Source organism: Gallus gallus, chromosome 1 (assembly GCF_016699485.2).
Source record: "Gallus gallus isolate bGalGal1 chromosome 1, bGalGal1.mat.broiler.GRCg7b, whole genome shotgun sequence".
Classification (NCBI taxonomy): domain Eukaryota; kingdom Metazoa; phylum Chordata; class Aves; order Galliformes; family Phasianidae; genus Gallus; species Gallus gallus.
The window spans coordinates 4686063-4708042 of NC_052532.1; the positions used below are offsets into that span (position 1 = coordinate 4686063).

General features: G+C 44.2%; 1 protein-coding gene across 2 annotated transcripts in view; it reads left to right on the forward strand.

The window, feature by feature from the left end:
- The first annotated feature begins 10961 nt into the window (after positions 1-10961).
- LOC121107866 (store-operated calcium entry regulator STIMATE-like) overlaps positions 10962-21980 on the forward strand; it is a 29933-nt gene continuing 18914 nt past the window's right edge. For both annotated transcript variants that reach the window (XM_040654431.2, XM_040654422.2), the window contains exons 1-3: positions 10962-11150; positions 20647-20695; positions 21264-21359. In XM_040654431.2, coding sequence (XP_040510365.1) covers positions 11042-11150; positions 20647-20695; positions 21264-21359 — 254 coding nt within the window. In that variant the 5' untranslated portion in view covers positions 10962-11041. The remainder of the gene's footprint in view (positions 11151-20646; positions 20696-21263; positions 21360-21980) is intronic.

Genomic DNA, 21980 nt, shown 5'->3' on the forward strand with positions numbered 1-21980 from the left:
CATGACTAAATTGTGCGGTGGGACCCAAGGACCTATATCCCGGGATTAAGGGGAAGGGGGAAAGTGGAAGGGTAGGGAGATGGTCCTGAAAACAAAACAGCAGCAATAAGCTAGGGAATAAAAACTAATTTACTAAATATGATAGCAGAACGCGAGATAATACAACACAATATAATTGGAATTGAAGCTAATAAATAAATGAGAGAGAGAGTGTCCAAAACCAAAGGCCTTACTCTAATGCTGAAGGCAAGATGGCCAGGGAGCACACACCACAGGAAACAAGCAGAAAAACAGGAGTGTTGTGACTCGCAAGCAGTTTTATCTTTCCCACTGAAAAGAAAATGGAAACGGAACAGTGAAGTCTTCTGGGAGATGTAGTTTTTCTTTTCTGTGAAAAGTACCTTGGAACTGTTGACAGTCCATGGAACTGGGGCATTAACTCTTTAACTCCCAGTGCACTACATGATATCATGATGTGGAATACTGAAAACAAAAATCGTAAAGCCATGACATGGACGAACACATTCTTCTGTCTTGGGCAGCATTTGTCTTCTAGTGTACAAAACTAAAGTTCATTTGTTGGATGATGTATTGGTCTGGGACTCATAAAGATTCTAAGAAACGTAACGCGATTCTTATTGTATTTGTTCCTCCCACTCATTTCACTTCTAATATGATCATTATGAACTCCTTTGTGCTTCTCTTATGGCTACCAAGAATGTAGCTGTCTCTACATGTAATTTTTACCCTCAAGAATGTATATGCGTGTTTCTCATCAGAGATGGGGGAGGGGTGTAACAAACACAACTTCTCAGAGAATTGATGGGTTTTTAGCCATCCATGGGAAGACACTGTGGAAGTTAGCATGGGGTAGATTTAATGGATGTTTCCAGGCTGGAGTCAGGCTTCTTCCTGATTCCTAAGTTGCAGTATTTATTGCATCAGCCTGGAACAGACTGCCCAGGGATGTGGTGGAGTCACATTCCCTGGAGGTTTTCAAGGAAAGGATAGATGGGACACTCAGGGACATGGTCTAGAGAAGTCACAGGCATGGGTTGAGGGTTGGACTAGATGATCTTAGTGGCATTTTCCAACCTCAATGATTATATGATTCTATGATTTTCAGTCCCAAAACCATGACCACCTCACTTCCTGCACACTCAAGTGTTTTTCTGGAAGGAAACACCCCCACTAATCCAAAGGGTGAAACCCAGCCAGGGGATCAAGCCCTCTTCTGAAAGATTTGCTGTATCTGTGCACTTACTTTTGTCATGCTCCTAACCCATACTTCTGCAGCTAAGATTGCACTGTAAATACAGATAGAGCCTTCTTGCAGGCTATTAGCTTAAAGTTAGGTAGCATTTGCTGTTTTAGAAATATCCTATGAGAGGTAACTGAGGTCTCTTGTCAGGATGAGAGTCTGCAGCCTGAACTGAAATAATATCTTTACTGCAGCTGTAAAAAATGCATTAAAGGAAGTAGAGATGATGTTTTAACGATAACATTTATAAAACATCAAGGATGGCTTGTGAAGGAACGCATGGTTTTCAAGTGCTAATTGAAGAAAGGCCTGCAAGCGGTGCAAGTGGTGCATATTTGCCAGGTTTTGGCAAATTAGTATTTTATTTCAAGACTCTCTCAGTGAACTATAGAACTCAGGGAAAAATAATTAAGGCCCTCTCTGGTTCATGCTACGTGAATTTTGTGAATACTTAACATTTTGTCATTTGGTTAAGTCCCCATTTCCTAACTGATCTTTTTCTCATAGTTACCCAAAAATCAGGTTCTCACATCCAGCAAAAGATCTGAAAGGGCTCATCCAAAACCACTGCCGTGAAGAGAAAAAGACTTATTTTCCTCTGAGGACCTCTCAGACCTGTCAGGGAGACAGAAGAACTGTAAAGAACAAAATTGTATTTGGTTCTTTTTTTCTTCATCCCTTTTTTTGTCTGGTCAGGACCCTGATCTTCCCAAAGGGGAAAGGTATAAGAAACATTGGCAAGCACCTCTTAACCAACATTATTCCTGGAAAAGGCATCTTGTTGTAAAGCTAAATCCATTCTCTTTCAATTCAGACCTCAGGCATTCTGCTCAGGCCACAGTGGCCACAAATTCAAATCTTCTCTCAAACCTGAAGGCAATTGGATCTAGCCATCCTGTTCTCACAGAGTATGTGTCCAAGCCACAAATCTGCACATAATGTGCTCCCAAAGTTCAGCCCTATGCTGGGAGGTACAGAGAGTAAGCTGAAATTGTACTTTAACTTCTCTTTCACTGTTTAAGAAGAAAGTTTCATTTTCAAAGAAGACATTTATCTGAAAAGCGAATTTGGAACCTTGAATCCACTTCTTGTTGATGGTATGACCTCACCTGGAGTACATCCTCCAGATGTGGAGTCCTCAGTACAGGAGAGATGTGGACTTGTTGGAGCACGTTCAGAGGAGGGACATGTGTCAAAGGTCTTACTGCAGTCCAGATAGATGACATCAGTAGCTCTTCCCTTGTCCACTGATGCAATGACACCATCATAGAAGGCCACTAGGTTAATCAAGCAGGATTTGCCCTTGGTGAAGCCATGCTGGTTCTCCTGTATTGCCTCCCTGCCTTCCATGTGCCTTAGCATTGCTTCCAGGAGGATCTGTTCCATGATCTTCCCTGGCACAGAGGTGAGACTGACAGGTCGGTAGTTCCCAGGATCTTCCTTTTTACCCTTTTTAAAGATGGATATGATGTTTCCTTTTTTCCAGTCACCAGGGACTTCATTTGATTGCCACAACTTTTCAAGTATCTTAGAGAGTGTCTTGGCAACCACATCAGCCAATTCCCTCAGGACTGTGGGATGCATCTCAACAGGACCCACAGACTTGTGGATGTTCAGGTTTCTCAGGTGGTCATGAACCTGATCTTCACTTACTGTGGGAGGGACTTTGCTTCCCTGATCTCCTCCTACCAAACCAAATGTTTGAGAACTGTGTGGTGAGAAGTTATCAGGGAAGACCATGGTAAAAAAATAATAATAATAATAATAATTACCTCGGCCTTCTCCTTGTCTGTTGTTACCAGCCTGCCTGTGTCACTCACTAGGGGAGGATATGCCCTCCTGGTCTTTCCTTTTCTGGTTGAGGTACCTGTAGAAGCCTTTCTTGTTCTTTTTGGCATCACTAGCCAAGTTCAGTTCAAGCTGTGCCTTGGCTTTCTTGACCCCATCCATACACAGAGTCTAGCAGCTTCCTTACAGTCTTCCCACAGTACCTGTCCCTGTTTCTACTGCCTGTGCATTTTCTTCTTGCTCTTCATTTGGACCAGCAGGTCCCAGTTCAGCCATGCCGGTCACTTGCCTTCCTTTCCTGACTTGCTTCACCTGGGGATGGAGAGCTTTGTGCCCTGAAGAAACCCCCCTGAAAGATCTACCAGCTCTGCTCCGCACCCCTGCCCATGAGGACAGTCCCAGGGCATTTTGTTGACTAACTCCCTGAAGAGCTGAAAGTTAGCTTTCCTAAAGTTCAGCTTCTTAATTTTACTCTTCACCTGTCCCATGTCCCTCTGGAGCATGACTTCAACCATAGCATGGTCACTACAGCCCGGGCAGTCTCCAATCCTGATATCAACAATCAGTTCATTTGCACTGGTGAGCAATAGGTCCAGTATTACATTCCCCTTGGTGGGACTGCCAACTACTTGACTCAGGAAGTTATCCTCAATGCATTCCAGGAGCCTTCTGGATTGCCTACAGCTCACTGTGCTACTTTTCCAGCAGATGGTGGCTCGAGTCCAGCATTAGATATGGAGGTTGGCAGCCCTGCCTGTAGCAGGGGGTTGGAGCTTGATGACCCTTGAGGTCTCTTCCAACCCAAGCCATTCTATGATTCTATGATATGAAGTTCCCCCAGCAGAATAAGCACTTACAATCCCAAAATCTCACGTAGCTGGAGGGAGACAGGCTCTGACTGATCTGGTGGCCTGTAGTAGACACCAACCACAAGGCTCCCTTTGCTGCCTCAGTCTCTAATTGTCACCCATTGGCTCTTGACTTGCTCATGACTGTTCTTTAGGGATAACTTCACATTCTATTCCTTTCTTGATGTAGATAGGAACACCCCCACCTCTCCTTCCTCACCTGTTCCTTCTGAACAGCTTGTAGCCATTGATAACCACACTCCAGTCAAGGGAATCATCCCAACAGGTTTCGGTGATGACAACTATATCATAGTTTTCAAGCAGCACAGTAGCTTCTAGTTCCTCCTGTTTGTTTCCCAAGCCGCATGCATTGGTGTAGAGTCACTTCATCTGGGCAGCTGGTCTTGTCACTTCCTTAAAAGGTAACTTCTTAGTTCCTTCTAGCTATTTTCCTTGAATTTCCCCATTGCTTTCTCCTGTTGCCCCAGCAGTCACAGCCTCACTATCATAGAGTTTTGTATGTGCTGCAGTGTTGCCAGTATCCTATTGGAAGGAACACTCGGGAAATCCAAAGCACTACCTCCGGTTATGCTTATGTAAGTACTTGTACTCCAGTTAGGTAATCTTTGGCTGTTCCCCCTCATTTCAGTGCTAAAGTCAATTCAAAAAATCCCAGCCTCTCTGCAGTTCATCACCCTCATCAGTTGTGCCGGGTTTTAGAAGTTTCTCTATACGCATAATCGGCAAAATGGTCTGAATTAAAGGTACACCCAATCATGCTGGTAATTTAGGGATGTTGTTCAGTGGGCATGGTGGTGATGGGTTGATGGTGGGACTAAATGATCTTAGTGATCTTTTCCAATCTTACTGATTCTATAATTCTATTAATTATTTGCAAAACTCCCAAGATAATGTGCTAAGACTGTAGCAAAGCCAGTCACTAAAACAGGAGTTTCTGTCCACCCTTAAACATCAAATCATTCTCCCATCAGTATGGAGTTCTACAAACAGTATATGAATTAATTGGTCTGGGATGGGCTTTTTACCCTACCAACAGAGTAGGAAAGTGATTTCTCAGCTGTTGAGCAATTTGCAGGACTAAGGAGCAGGGTCTGTCCTCTAATTTCTTGAGTTGGTAAAGATGAGCTGCCCTGTCATCAGTGGAGTCTCTAGGCACTGCAGGAATCTAGGGTGATGTATAACCATCATCCTTGTAGGGATGTAGGGTGATATAGGATGTCAATGGGGTCCATCCTGATGTAGGATAATCATTTCTGTAGGGATGGTGGGACCTATAGGAGGTTCCTTCACACTTGCCTCTTACCACAAGAGAAGGGATAGCCTTGCAGGATGAAGGAGATGTCCACTAATGGACTGATTTGCACAGCTGGGGTGTTCTAAGGAAGAGGAGGGAGGAAGGGAGGCTGAGACCTGCCTCTTTCTGCATATCCACACAGCATGACACAGCCCTGGGAGCCTTAGCTGCCTGCCTCACTGGCTCATGTGGCCAAATGTGAGCTGTGCAAACACTGTCTCAGAGCCCCAGCTCCAAGCCAAACATGGCATGCAAATAATAGCACAGGTCCTGTAAGGTATGAGGTTGTTCCCATTCATTCAGAGCTGGAAACTGAACATCTCATGATAATGTAGCTAAAGCACTTACTAAAAATATAGAGTTGTTATCTTGATAACTACTCCTCAGAGTATAAAGCAATACAAAGTCTTGGTTGATATTAAAATTGGTGCTGGCCACATGCTTATGAACATAACCTAGAAGTGAATGTTAAATACGTCAAATCTTTTAAAAACAATTAAAAAGAAAAAAAAAAGGATAATTTGGTAAAATAAGCACCACTTACTCTTTAATCAACAGAGATCCATTCTGATGGCATTATGAATGAAACCTGTTTGAACTATCAGTTAAAGAAAATTTTCTCAAGGGCCCTTGTTTTCAGAAATAACTTCTCTACAGATGAGAAATAAATTCAAATAAAAAATGTACGTGTCATCCTGAAAAGGGCAGATCTCTGTGTCCTCCTCCCACTCATGTCACAGTAACTGTCTGCAGACATTCCTTATCCTTTGCATTACACTGGGGACTTGGGGATACAAAACACCTGAATCCTTAAGTGGCAAGTGAGTGGAAGAACCAATGTGTTGCTGTAAAAATTAGCAAATATTTTCACATGACTTTTCTGACACAGAGGACTGCCACTGAATTGCTTGTCATCATAGAATCATAAAATCATAGAATCGTTTGAGTTGAAAGGGATCTATGTCAGTCTCTGTTCATGTAGATGTCCCTGTTCATTGCAGAGGAATTTGACTAGTTGATTTTCATTTGGTCCAATTCCCCTGCAATGAACAGGGACACCTACAGCTGGAGATGGGAAGGACTCACTTCATCTCAGACCAGAATAGATCAGAGGAATGTGTCCTCCAAGAGGCTATTTTCCTCCACTGACTATAACAGGAGACAAAAGATATCTCAACTAAAGATAAGTGAGATGGATCCCACCCAACAGCAGCTGCTACAAAGCAAAGCCTGAGTTTTTCAACCTATGATTGTACAGCACTGCTGTAAAGGCATCCAAGGCTGTGGCAACTTTTCAAAAATGTAATAGACCTAAAAAAAAGGAAAATTAAAAAAAAATTAAAAGAGGCATGGGACATGGAAAAGAACACTATTTCCTGCACTCAAGTTTCCTTCTCAGCTCAGTGCAAGGAGAAGCAGATGCAAATCAGATAGAGCCCTTGGCCCAGCACCAAGTATCCCACCTGATCCTGAGCCAGCAGCTCCCCAGAGCTCCGTGCCTTTGAAATGAGGAAGCCCTGCAACACACCGCCTTGCCCTGGAGTGCTTGAGAATTAGAGCACAGACACAGCAAAGGCTGCAGCATGTTAGCCAGTGCCACGTTGCACACAGAACTTTTCAGCCAGTTGTGCATGGGACAAGGTGACAATTGCCACTAGGCATTGCAGTGGGCTGGAAAATTCCCAGTGCTCCAAGACACCCTTTTTTTGTAACAAAAGAGTTTATTTGCTATTTCAAACAGAGGGAAAAAAAAAACCACATTGTCTTCAAGGAATATGGAGAGCCTTTTTCAGGAGATGGTAGGTGGTAAGAACCCAAAGTCAAGAAGAAAATGAATGGGTTCTCATTATCCATAGGGTAAAATAGAGCAGGATCACCAAGAAACAGAAAATAATAACAATAATAATAAATACCTCAATCTAGTTCAACACCATGCAGTTATCTTATGCATTTTCAAATCTGGCAGTCCAAAACACTTAACTGGTCCATGCTGCTAAGTCTTCCTTTTGTTGATGTTGCTCATCACTGCTGTGGGTTTAGATGTGTTCAGTCCACGTGTTATGCTCATGTAGCATGGGAATGTCATGGGAGATGCCCTGGCAGAGTCGTAGAATGGCTTGGGTTGGAAGGGACCTCACAGATCATATAGTTTCAACCTCTCTGCCATGAGTAGAGTTGCCAACTGCTAAATCACACACCAGAGCAGGCTGTCCAGGGCCCCATCCAACCTGGCTTTGAACACCTCCAGGGATGAGGCATCCAAAACTTCTCTGGGCAGCCTGTACCAGCATCTTTTTGGTATTCCAGCTGTCATTTCCTTGGTCAAGGTTGGTTTTCATTGAGCAAGGAGATGAGATGTTCTTACTTGCTGTGGTGTTTTCACTCTGATGGGCAGCTATATCTTGGGAAGCAAGGTCTCAATACAAGTAACAACTGTTTAAAGGAACAAACATTTTTATTATGATAGCCCCCCTTCTTCCTCTTTCCTCACTTTTATGCTGACTATAACACCATACAGTATGGAATGTCTCTTTGGTGGGTTTAGGTCAGCTGCCCTGGCCTCACTTCATAGCTCCTCCTGCACAGGTTTCTTCAGGCTCTGGCATACCTCAGATTTACCTCATCTCATCTTTGGACACATTCTTGTCCTGTTCTGTCTCTGCTCTACTCTTTATAAACCAATTTTACTTGTCAGTCAGGCCTTGGCTAATCCTTCTTTAAAGAGAAAAAATATAGAAAGTATTTTCTGTGGTTTCTGTGTGAGTATTTGTCTTCTTGTCTCTGAGAATTCAGAGATTTACTCTATCCTTCCTTTCACACGTACAAAATTGCCAGGATTGCTCTTTGCATCCCTTACTACCTGAAACTATTGGAGTGCCTTGGCTCTTCTGATTTTAAGTATACAACCATCATCTAATATTTAAATTAAATTTTCTCAGGACTTTATTTTCTTTCTTTTAATTACTTCTTTTTCATTTCTAGTAGTTAGAGAAAATCTTGTGTATTTGCTTACTTGGTTTCATTTTTTCTCACTTTGCTATTTTTGCAAGTAGCATTAATAATTCTCATCCATATTTCTGTAAGATCACAAAGATAGATGGAAGTAAATCAACATAAACTGACCATTTGTGACCCAAGCCTCTCCAGACTTTTATCCAACCAAGGCTTTGGGAAAAGCGAAGGATTCTCTTCTCTCCTCTCCTCTCCTCTCCTCTCCTCTCCTCTCCTCTCCTCTCCTCTCCTCTCCTCTCCTCTCCTCTCCTCTCCTCTCCTCTCCTCTCCTCTCCCTCATTTAAATGGGATTCTGCACCTCTTTGCCTCTGCAGAGAAATAGAAATCCTTGGGGAACAAAAGGTATGGGACATCTTAGTTGCTGAAATAATATAGCAGAGTTTAGGAGCCAGAGCCCACAGACTCTACTACCAACACAGCTGAGCTTTAAGGGCTATTTGCACAGGTTTCAAAAATCCAAGTATTTTGAAGTGCAAATTATGCTTTTGGTAAGCCAAGACTATGGTTTCACAGTGAAGTGTTGAGTACAAATAACCACTAAGGGATTGCTATCTCTCACTGCAGTGAAGGGCAGGAAGGGGTGAAATCAGGATTTTTCCTCTTTCTCTCTTTTATAGCCTGTGTGTTTTCACACATACTGGGCTCTCTTGTAAAAGTTTCAGCATCTGAAAATAAGGCTTCAGATAACTTTCCATTGCTGAGTGGAGCAGCAGGGAGAAACCATCACTACTGGCTGGCAGGAGTGCAGGATGCACAACTGGTGAGAGGGAGCCTTGGGAAAGCCTTCCTTTGCACATATACACACAGTCTGCTTTGATGAATAATTTGAAGGATATCCACAGAAAATGAAATTTTAAGAACTATCCACCTACTTCAAATGTCTTGTGTGTGTGTTCTCCAAATGCTGTGCAATACTTGGGCAAAAAGAGCCTGAGGCAATTCCCAGATGAAAAATTGCTATCCAGCAACCAGTTCTTGGAAATGGTTCTTCAAAAGCAGCCGAGGAAATTTAAGAAAAAGTAAAATGTTAGAGCCAAAGTAAATCTGTGTTAAGATACATATTGCTTTATAGATGCTAGCAAGGTGTTCAGCTGGCTTATGTAATAATATCAACTTTAATATTTAGAATTTAGAATTTAATATAAAGGCAACTGATTGCAAGATACAGATTTACCAACCCAGAGGAATTAACCTTTTTATGAAACTATGTTGCACACATGAAATCAGCTGAAAATGACTTAGCAAGATCAAACTTCCAGCTTGCTGATTGAACTCGTGATTAAATTGTGATTAAAGCTGGTGACTTGAGCATCTGCCAGTCCACAATTTGGTTCACCCTTGAAGAAAGGAAGGATTATATCTGGCAGGGGCTATTTCATCACGTTGGTACCAGGGGATGTGTTGACTCAGATAAGAAAAAGTTCCCATGATTTTCTTTAGTGTCTTATAATGTTTACCATTGATTTTAAGGCTACTGCTCGGAGTCATATGATATGATGAGATTTGCAGCCCGCTCGGTTTTGTAGCTGAATGCAAGTTCCTGTGTCTTGAAGACAAGGAGGAAAACTCAGCTGCGTGACCTCAGTGCTCTCTGAAGAACTGAAAAGAAAGAGAAAATGAAACCTGCCCTCTGGGGAGGAGGCTGTAGAGGGGGAGGGGAATGGTATTAGGCAGAGTAGCAAGTTTGAGGCAGCAATTTAAGATACTGACCCCATCAGTAGACCCTGAAGTGTATCAGATCATCCTGCCACAGATAGAACCCCCCCCCAATTCCTCCTGGGACCCCCACATTCCTCCCTGACTTGACACCCAAAACTCCTCCATGTCCTTTTCATCTCTGTGGCCCAAAAACCCATCAGGACCCTCATTCACTCTCCCCATTAGAGCACACCAAGCCCTTGTGGGATGTGCCCAGTTTGGCACTCCCCATCCTCAACAGAACCCCTCAGTTCAGTACCCCAGACTCCACTGGGACCACAGCCTAAACTCCCCATCACTGCACCACACACTTCACTGGGACCCCCCAACCTTGCAGCTCAACCCCCAAAGGTATACCTACATCCCCTCCCTCTCCTGGCATCCAAAACCCTACCAGGATCTCCCCCAGCCTGGCACCCTGATCCCTAACATCATTCCCCAAACAACCCAACCCATCCTACCCTCTCAAACCTCACCAGGAACCCCTCAACCTGGCACCCCAGACCTCAGTGGGACCCAAGTCCAAACTCCCCATCCCAGCACCCTAAACCCTGCCAGGACTCCCACAACCCAGCACCACAGTTCTCACTGGCATGCCCAATTACCCTCTCCAACCCAGTACCCTAAGCCCCCCCCCAAGGACCCCAATCCATATTCCCCATCCAGGCACCCCAAGCCCCAGTAGAACCCCCAATATCTGGGGCTTCAATGGCCGCTGGGACATCTACCCACCTTCCCCATCCCAGCACTCCAGATTCTGCCAAGGCACCAGAGTAAATTTTCTATCCCAGCATCCCGAACGCCACCAAGTCCCCTCACCACCAAGTGACCTCTACCGGACATCCCCTAAGCCCATCCTATGCCCAACCCTAAATCCACTCCTAAATCCCCACCCACAGTCATACTCATCACTGTGCCAATATCAATCCCTGTGCCCATCTCCATCCTTCAGCCCATCGATCGCCACGCCCACTCCCACGCTCACCCGTGTCCCTCCCCACCCCACCCCACCCCACCCCCGGGTGTGGCCGCCGGCAGAGGGGCGGAGGCGCGGAGCCGGCTTTGTAGGCAGCGGGGCGGCTGCGTTCCATTCTTCGCTGCCCTCCGCTCCGCCCGGTCATGGCCGCGACCCGTCCGACTCACGGCTGCGGCAGCGGAGCGCTACTGGGCTGCTTCGGAGTGCTGCTGCAGGCATTGCTGGCGCTGTGCGTCTTCTGCACGCTGATGTGTGAGTACCGCGGTACCTCCGGGGCTGTTATTTGGGCGAGGTGCTGGGGGAAGCTCTTTACTCGGAGAGCGGTGAGGCACTCCGGGGCTGCCCGGAGAAGCTGTGGATGCTCCATCCCTGGAGGTGCTCGAGGTCGGGCTGCACGGGGGTTTGGGCAACTTACCGTTCGGCTGCAGTTAGGGGGTTGGAAGCGGATGTTCCTTACAACCCAAACTATTCTGGGATGCTATGACTGTCGTCCCTTTTAGTTGGGTACCGCAGCCCGTTTGCCGGCACTGCTCGGAGCTTCGTGTCGCTTTTAATTTATGAAGTTTTTCCTCCAGATCTGGAGGGTTGGAGAAGGGATGGCAGCAACTCGCACCCGGCAGTTAGGGCGCCAGATGCTCTCTTGTAAAACTGTTGTTCCGAGCCTTTATCTGATGGTAATGAGGCACCGCGGAGTCGCGGCTCTGATGTGAGAGCTCAGTGGCTTAGAAAATTTTAATGAAGGGTGGAAGCCAACGGTGTAAGCAGGAAGAATGTGACAAAAAATAGGATGAGCATCAGGTACGGTGCTGCTTGGTGAGAATAATAGCTCCTCTAATTGCTTTGTGATGTTGTTTTGCTTAACTTTCCCTTAAAATGTGAAGCTTTTTGGGCTGAGTGCTGTTTGCTGGGGAGGGATGGTAATAAGAGAAAGCAGTGAGAAGAGGTGAGGGCACTGATGTTGGAAGACCTGAGAAAATCATTGGTGCTGTGCCCCAGCTGTGCTGTGCTTGGAGCACCGTGGGTGCTTCTCCTTGGGGTTAAGTGATTTAACACAAGCCTCAATCTGTTCTCCTTGTTGTAAAAACCTGCAGTGACAGTAACTAAAGCTTCCAGTTGGGTTGAGGAGCCACAGGTCTTGAATCTCTGTGTTGTCTGGACTCCAGTGTTTAATGCCAGTCAGCTTGTGAAAGCTGCAACAAGTTCCTCCTGTGACAGCTGATAGCTTGTTCCAGTGGGAGTAATGACATTGCAACACTTCATGGCCTGTATTTCACTGAATGTTAACAGTAAGAGCAGACTACTTTGTTGTTTCTATTGTGGTTTTTTTTCCTGTTCCTGTAGTGGGAGAGGCTATGTGTTAATTGATCCATAAACCAAGGGGGATACCTCATGAAATAAAGGGTATTAATTATCAAAATACTCCCACAAATGAAAGCATGGACTTGATGATTTGCTAGCAGTAGCTGTGAATGTTGTTCTCCCTCTGATGCAAGAGCTAATATAGACTCACAGAACTTCCTGAGTTGGAAGGGACCCATAAGGACCATCACGTCCAGCTTCTGGCTCCATGCAGGACCACACAGGCAGCTTGGGGCTGTGCCCACTGCCCTGGACAGCCTGTTCCATGCCCGCTGTCTTTTTGTGCAGACCCTTTCCCAGACCCTCCCCTGACACAGCTCCATGCTCTTTCCTCAGGCCTTGTTGCTATCACACCCCTACCCGTGGCAGGGAGTTGGAACTGGATGGTCTTTAGGCTCCCTTCAAACCCGAGCCATTCTATGGTTAGGGTCACCACTATTACAGCAGTGAGGAAAGTATTCCTTGGAGTTTGCTAATACTCTAAACTACTGTATTCTGTCTTTACAGTTGTAGTCAAGCTCCTTTGTAGTGTTGTCCAGGGCTTTCTCTGACTTAGTAATCAAATGAGAATCAGCTGTAATCCTTCACAGCTGCCTACTGTGGTTTTGGAGGTACTCTTGCTAAGAGAATTAAGATGTGAACACTGGAAAAAAAGAAGCAGCAGAACCTTGCAGCTGTGGCTGGCAATCTAGCTTCCTGGGCAAGAGCTTACCCTTGGGGAGGTCATGATGTGGATAACTCAGAAATCCTGTCTGAAGTAGTTGTCAATGCTTGGCTTCTGAGTGGATTTTGCAGTTGCTGCATGTGCTGTGGGGGTTGCACAAACTTGTCACTTGGACACCAAATCCCTTAGAAAGAGAAGACAGAGGTCTTGAATAGATATCTTAGTCACGTTTTTCTTTTTAGATTAACAGGGGAACAAGTGAAACAGATCTGGGGAGTCAGTTAAGAACTTCTTCTTTCGATTACCTCTCCTGAAGCTTTTTAAGCATTCTTCTGAGCTCTTGAACAAGGTTTAGTAACACTTGTGCTATGGCAGTGTATTGTGATTTGGCCCAAGTGGCTGGTCCTGAGGTAGGACTGTGGAATAGCAGCTCAACTGTGACAACAAACAGTAGCTCTCAGCTGTGGAGGGAAATTTTGGTAAAATCCTAGAGTGGCTGGAGTTGGAAGGGATCCCAAAGATCATCTAGTTCCAACCTTCTGCCTTGGGCATGGTTGTCACCCACCAGATCGGGCTGTGCAGGGCCTCATCCAACCTGGCCACGGTCACCTCCGGGCATGGGACATCCACAGCTTCTCTGGGCAGCCGGCGCCAGTGGCTTACCATCCTTATTGTGGAATGGTTTGAATTTCCTTATCCTGAGGGATGGGTGGAAGGAATAGCACTTAACTCAGGACAATTCTGCTCTAGTGCAGAACTCAACTTTGTTGCTGTATGTGCTTTGGATTGCTGCGCTGTTTCTGTGCTTCAGAACTATCTTACGTGCTTCCTATGTGGTGCTTCAGCTTTTACACTGAGTATCTCTTGAAAAAAAGTGGGTTGAAGTGTGCATGTATGTCAGGAAAGAGAACTAAATGATAGATCACTGGATCTGTGCAGACTTATGTTCTGTTGATTTTTTTTTTTAATAAACCTGTCCAGGACATGAGAGCACTACACTGCCATGCCTGGGACAGGCTCTGATGACTTTGCTTCCTTTAATGTGAAAATATGACTGTATTTGATTTGATTCATTATACTGAAATGGGGACTTTACCACCCTCTCTTGTGGGGGTAAAAAATAAAGCCACAAAGATTTACAGCCTGGGAGAGGTGTGAAGCACAGGGCTGTGACTCCGGTAGTCCAGGTCTGCATGCAGGTTTGTAGGTTAAGCAAGAAGCTACATATGGCAGGACTGCTATGACTTTTTTCCTTCTGCCTCAATACATGTGAAAACTGGCTGAGCTTGAAAACATGTGTTGCGCTTTGTAAGCTGGAAGGACCATGTGGCATTTAATACGCTTCATTAAGCAAAGCACAGCTTTCTATGGAGCTTTTGAATTTGAGTTGTTGATTATGTTGACCTCCTCTTGGAAGTCACCTTCTGAGCTGCTAAACCAAGTGGTGAGAACTGTGTGCTAAACGATGATTGGGAGAAATAGAAGTTGAGGAGGCTTCTGCTTGCTGAAGGAACAAATGGGTTGGGTAGGCTGAGAAACAAGCAGGCAAAGCTTGAGCTGCCTGAAGTTATGTGTAACCCATGGGCTGTGAAGTACCATATGCATTGTTGGAGATAGGTTCTGCTGCATCCGGTGGATGATTGATGCTATAGGTGATTCTTAACTCTTGTGTAAGAAAGTTTACAGGGAAATTTTGTCATTTAAAAGGGTGGAGAAAGTAAACTTCTAGGGAGGAGTCTGTTAAATTTCCAGTTGGTTGATTATTTGGTATTTGTGAGAGAATTGACAAACTTCAAGTTTGGAAAAAAAAAAAAAAATCTCAATTGCATAACTTCATTTGTTAGGTCTCTTAATGACATCATGTATTAGTCTGAAGATATAAAGCATTCCCATGTTTGAAGTGTGTATTTCAAGGCACTGACCTGGAATCTGGAGATGCTTTGTGTGTAGAGCCTCTGTTGCCTCCCCCAGGCACAGTTGGAATGACATTTCAGCTAGAGCCCAGTCTAGGTCTCTTCTAAGACCTCCTGGCCAAATGGAGCCTGGTCTCAGTAAGTGCATACAGCTAATGGTTTTATCACAAAGTGGTTTATGGTCACTTGGCACTTGAAGGCTCTAATATGTATGTGTCCAACTTGGTTTTAATGACAATATGAAAACAGAAGCTTTGTTACTTATATACATTAATTATATGTGAGCCAAGGCAACTCCTCTTCACTCAATGTGGTGCAAGCAAGCCAAAAGGTTGGACATCCATGCTCTAATGGCAGCCATAAAAATCCATGTAGAAATAAGACATTGGTAGTACACTAATTGCATGAGGTGGAACTTGAAACTGAGTACTGCATGACCTTTACCTGGGCAATTCATGTACCGTGCTAGTAGGATGCTCCAGCTGAGCAGGGTGGGTGATGGGATGATGCTGTTGCTCTTAGAGTTTCAAAGCTTGTACTGTAGTAGGCTTGTGGGTAACTGGATTTAGATGAGGAATGGGAATAGATGGTCTATGGATCCTGGAGAGGAAATATTTCCAAGTCCTTTTGTTTTGGAAACAGCAGAATTATTCCTTTCTGTAAGGTTTATCTGCATTGATCTAGAAGCTCCAGTACGTGGCACTGTGCAGGATTTGGATGCTTTGCAGAAGTCCACTGCTTTGAGTGCCTGAACCTGCTACTGATGCATGTTTCTGCTGCAATTCAGAGCTCTCTGTGCTGGGAGAAGCTTTTTTCCTTGAGAAGATGCTGTAGAGAAGCCTGGAAATATCCAGATATGTTCAGTAGGAGCTGGTATCATTTTTTATTTCCCTGTTGCCTCATGTCTTGCACTCAGAGATAATCCAGAGCATATTTGCCCTTTGTGTACAGAGTATTTAGCCTGTTTTGTTAAAGGTATGTAAATTTTTTTGAAGTCTTGGTACAACAGTGTTTGGGAAGGAAGCACCAAATGCATTCTGTCACTTGCATGATACACAGGTTTGTAGCATCCCCCTCTTCAAACCATTGATAGATCTGCTGCTGCTGAGCACTGCTCTGTGTTGAGGTGGTGGGTATGTGTTCTGAGCTTTTCTATCTTGCTGGCAGCATGTTGGCTGCTGTCTGTGAACAGTGACTGCTGCTTCCTCCCATTGTGTCTCCAGTCTGAGTTGCTGCAACCTCATGCTAAAAATAGTGCAGCCTCCATAGCTTTGGTCTCTACATGTTGGCTTCTTCCTGTCAGGAACTTAGAAAAAGCCTGAGAATGGGTGTGTCTTGCAAAATAGGTTGAAATGTGTTACTGGAGACTCTGCTACCTATAAATAAAGTGGAGGATGGCAGAGGAACAGCATTTCCTCCATAGGATAGTAGCTCTGAATCCTATTCAGTAAGGCCAGAAATCAGGTGGTGTGACGCTGTCGCAAAAATAAGCTTCCTGGTTTCATGGTAGGGGATTTCTACTGGGGAAATAAGCTTCCCCCTCTGGTTTTATAGATATTTCACTTAGGAGTCCGTTTTGCTGATCTGTTTTGCTGCTACTGTAGCTAATTCTGCTTAAGTCAGGGGTTTATTTCCATGAGGGGTAATAGGCAGATGTACATCTGCGTTGATGTTGTCCGTATGCAGTGCATGGTCAGTGGGGATGTTGAGGAGAAGATGCTGCATAAGGGGTTGCTCTACTGCATGGGCAAGATGTGAGGAACAATGGAAGAGAATCTGGAGCTATGCAAGTCTTTATCAATTATAACTGGGAAATTAATTACTACAAAAGTAGGCTGTAGGGCAGCACTGCTGCTGTCCCATATCTTCAAGGAACCATACATATCTGGGGCAGACAAAGCTGTTTCCATTGCACTGCGTCGGGAAAACACTACAAATGTCCACTTTGTCTGCAAAAAAAAATGTTTGGAAAAAAAATTAGAAGGGTGGAGGGGTGGATCTCATTGAGCTCTTACCTTGTCCTTGTCATTTTCTGACTCCTTGCAGATCTATAAGTACTCTTCTCCCAAGTGGATACATTCTTTTTTTAACCGTTTCATGGATTTCTATTCAGATGGACAAATTCATCCTTGCCTGGAGATCCTCAGTGAATTTAAAGTGTCTCTGATCTTCATTGTCTTGACTGAAGAGGAAGGGTCTGGGAGCATTTTGTTTCCTGCCTTGCCCTTTGTTGGCCATAGGCAAAAGGCATTTCTCCGAAGTTGCTGTTCATCTTCCTTCCCTTTTGCTGAATTTCGGGGCTTTCTGTCTGCTCTAACTGGAGCAAGTAGAAGTGAGTGTTAACTTGTAAAGACACCAATTCGGGTTGTCACCTCAGTGGCTTGATCTCTTTAATGGGATAGATGTGGATGTTCTTTTCCTACCTCTCTTACCTTTCCCCGGGATATTTTAGATCATATGAATTAAACTCTGCTACAGTGTGGCTGAGTTCCTTGGAGCATCTTCAGAGTTAGAGCTTTGTGAAGCTTCTTGCTCTAGAAGGCTGTCTTTGAAGCCTTTCTGAAGGAAACGTTTCTCCAGTGAGCTATTTCACAGCTGACATCCTCTCACTTTACAATTCAGTTGAAACTTAAGGCATCATTAGGGATGTGGTTGAAATAACTATCAGTGAAGGGGCAAGTAACACAGAAAGAACCTGGGCAAACAGTCTTCATCTTCCTCCCTTTAGCTCTATTACATGGATCTTTAACTGTGAGCATGGGGAGTTCTTTGTTTAGTATTGTCTTCAGTTGGTTGGGGATCCTCTCCCTTCTGTCTTGTGCACCTAGAGTCATAGAATCATTTGAGTTGGAAAGGACGTTAAAAAGCCACCCACCTAGTCCAACTCTTCCTCTACAGTGAACAGGGACATCTGTATCTGAGCAACTTCAGAATGCTCAGAGCCTGGTCCAGCCTGGCATCCTGTACTAAACAATCTTAATTGGTTACAGGTGCTAAAATTCAGATCACAATTTTTGTTTGCGCTTCCATGCGTGAGCAAGCACAACTTGTCCTATAATAGATCTGTCCACTATCAAGACTTGCCAGAGCCACGGTTGCAAACCCATGCCTGTAGCTAATGGAAAGCTGAGTGGCCTCAGTGAATAGAGATTTCCTTTGAGAAGAGCAAGAAGAGACTTGAGCTGTTTCCCAAGCCAGTTGAGCTTGAGCATCCACCCAGGGATCTGTGCATGCCCTGGTTCAGATCCCCTGCAGGGAGACTTGGAGGAGAGGAGTTTTATCAGCTTCTTGAGGTTTCAGAGACCTGGAGTAGTTTTTACACAGATTTGAAATCACCCTTAACCTCTGGGTCGTGGCTGCTGAACTACTCTGCTGCCTGTTCAAGCTCCAGTGATCTTGGCTGGCTTTCTGGCTTAATTCAGAGACAGCCTGATGCAGCTCTGCACAGTTAATGCCCTATTAAGCAGTTAATTATTTCTCTATAATACTAGCTTTTATCTTTAATACAACAGTTTTACTGTCTCTGATAATTACAGAGTCTCAGATAACTCTCTTAAATCTAATGAGGCATGACAAGCCATGTTCAACAAGGCACCACGCCATTAACTTCTTACCTCTTGTCATCTTATCACACTGAATTACTGTATTTCTAGCCTGAGTGGCTGTGGATACATATATGTCACTTCTCATTAGGACAACAGTAAAAATCATCCCTCATGCTCTTGTGGTTGGGCTGGTGGTCAGCTTGGTGGCCTGTAGAGCTCTTCTGTGCCATAGAGAAGCTGTTGTACTCTTTGCCTCAAGTTTGTTAGTTCCAGCTTAAAGAATTCTGGCCTCTCAGCTTCATTACTCCATCGATTTGTTTATTCATTGTGGAAGAGTGAAATGTAACTGCTTGTGTTTGGATGTGCCCGAAGTCCTAGAGCTGAAGGACATATATTTTTTTCATGAGTCACCTTGCCATTGTGCCAGTAAGAGGTGCAAAGTTTCCATTTCATTGAGCATCCAAGCAGGGGAATTCCTAGAATTTTTTTCAGGCTGCATCAGGCAGGAATTTCCCACAGAAAGCAGCCCAGAACTGTTTCCTGGGGCAGATGGTTGGGCTCCAGTTGGCACATTGAGTACTCAAGTACAGTGAGACTCACCCAGTGCATCAGTTAATTATGATATAGATGCAAGACATAAAAGAGCAGTTTATTTGGAAATAGCTGTTTCCAGCTAATGTGGTATCTTTTTTTTCCCAGCCTTTACTGAGCTTGTTGCTCTGTTGGTTGATCTTTCAGTTAATGGGTCTGTGGAGGAGTGTAATCTAGAGTTGGATACCAATTATATGTGTCTGTTCTGGTGTTTGGTTTACTCTTTAAGTCACAGAGTAAGCTACAGAGCTCCAAGAGCAGAGACTTGGTGATGATAAAGTAGATTGCTTGCAGTCTGTTTGGGCTTCAACAGCCTCTTAGAGCGCTCATCACAATGACCTGCTCAGTACTGGGCAAATCTGGGGGTTGATGAAGGGCTTAGTGATTCATGCTTCTAATACATACCCTTGAGATAGCTTGCCTAGGGAGGTTATGCAATGATTCATACTTGTGTGTTCTGTAGCTTTCAGGCTCTATGTTCCGCTAGATGGCACCACGAAGCAGCTGCTATGCTCATGTCCTAGGATGGAGTATCGGGTGCAGATGCACTGAATTAGTTTCTTTTTTCCTCCAAAAACAAACAAACAAGAAAACCTCACAGCTCAGTACTTTTAACTCTGAAATCCTGTTCAAGATGGTAGTGTTTCAGGAACTGATTGTGACAGGTCAGTTCCCCATTTACATGGGGTTTTGAGGCAGCAGATGTAACTGCAGAGCCTCTAGACTTAGGTGTAGATGCTAGCAGCCATCTCACAAAGCAAAATGATGCTACTGAATGCCCTTTTGTTAATTAGGTTGGGAAAAAAATACAGTGGGAGAATCTCTTCCAGGTCGTCTTGTTACAGAGCACTGATATCTTAGGTTTAAGGGAAGAGGAGTTGGCCTGGTAGGTGATGCTTTGCAAAATGAGTTCCTAGCTGGATTGACAGCAAAGCAGTCAAAACAACTTCTGTGTGTGGTATAGCACTAAGAAGCTATTAGCAGCTCCTATTTGGGCATGTAAATGCCACCTGAATCCAGGGAGAACATAAATCTGTGGAACAAGCAAACTGGGACCCTTGGAGATGCTTCTGCAATGCTCAGACCACTGTGAGCAGAACAGAGTTTAGAAATGAAAAACAAACTTAGTGTTATCTGCAAGTAGTAACTATGATAGACAGCACTGAAGGGTCCTGGAATGCAGGACCTGAGTGGCTGCAAAGAGTGAACTAATCTATATGCAAAGGAACTTCATTTGAAGTATTCATATATTCTTTGAGTCTCGTGGCTGGTGGTACTGAAACCACATCCCAGACACAGCCAGTGAACATCCAGAACATTGTGTAATAAATCAGTGTTTTAATAGTGTCTCCAGTTTGTTGGCATGAGCTTGGAGCCTTACCTGTTTGCAGTTTGGCCCTGACACCGTTATGGTAGGGGTGCTTACTGACTTCTGGTCATGTGAGCTGCAAGGAGGAGATGGCTTTATTGTGCCTCTGGAATCCAAAAGCTTGATGGACTAATGGAATACGTAGTTTGAATATCACTACCATAACTTTTTATTTGCCTGGAAGAATTATCAAGGCTGGCAGATAGTGATGAACCCTCCCCAGCTTCCCTCTGGCCACTTGACAATGCGTGAAAATACACATCTGTTCAGCTCTGCTGGTTAACATAATCTCTAATTTTCTTTGCAGTAAAACGATTTAAGGAACCAAAAGAAGAGAGGCGTCCCTGGAGGATATGGTAAGACTTTAAATTTGGATGTTAAAAAGCCCATGTACCTCCAGTATTTCTTCTACTAACAATCTTCATGGCTCTGTGACTGTTCTATTGGTACTTAGTCTTTAAATAAAATGCTCTGCTGCTACTTCCCAAGACAAATTTAGTAAAGCAACTGGTACTCCCTAGGAATAAATTCTCTCCCTAGCTCCTCCAAGAAAGCTTGTTTTCACTATAAGTGACTGATCCAGGAGGTTATGGTCCTCTCAGATCTGCTGATGCAGCTGTACATGGGTTGTCTTTCAGACCAGGTCAAGTTTTGGTCTTATAATCATCTATTTAATCAAATCTTTCTGATGGGTGGGATGATCCTGTGAATTGTATGTAGGGCTAGGCTGGCTTGCCAATATTAGCAAAGAAAAGCCTCTGTCCCCTGACTTTGGTTCTTCCCCTAAAGTAATCTGGAAATTAATGGAACTCCCTTCTGGGGTATCAGAAATGCCTCTTGAAGGAAAGCAGGTCTATGCCTAGCCTTTGCTTGGCTGACCTCTGCTGATGCTCTAGGAAACAGATCTTGCTTTTTTCTTTCCAGGTTTTACGATACCTCCAAGCAAGCAATTGGTGCCCTTTTCATCCACTTTGCCAATATTTTTCTGTCTGAACGCACTGAGAAGGACCCTTGCTCTCTGTAAGTACCAAAGGCCCTTCCATTCACATCTCACATCTTGAAAAAGAGGGAGGAAACCAACTGGAAAATGTTTGGTTTCCACCATATATAGCTATTTCTAGTACTAGATGGATGCTAGAGAAGTATGCTCTGCTCAGTGTGATTGAAGGCCTTTATCCAACATAAGGGTATTTTTCTTGGAACTTCAGTTTTACCTACCACGTGCATTCATGTTGTCCTATTTTGGGGCTATGTAAATTAGATTTGGAATTTAACAGAAATGTATCTTTACTCCAGACCAGACAATTTGCAGCTACAAGTTGTTTTAGAACTAGGGAAAGTTGATTTGTGTGTGTGTGTGTGTATCCCATTTGAGCTCCAAAATGCTCCTTCAAACTTCCTGGGCATCTCCTTTGTTTATATTAGAATGCTGCACTTCATTGTGTTTCTTTAAACAGCCACAAGTTTGGCTGGGACTAAATATAACCTCTAGAATGATTGATGATTGCTTTTAAACTGACATTGTTTGAAAACAACCACGTCTGTGCTTATGCTGTGCCCTTCAGTGTCTCCTAATGTGCTTGGCATTTTCCTGCTCTCCCTGCCTTTAATCCTAAACTGGGCAGCGTAGAAGTCTGAAAT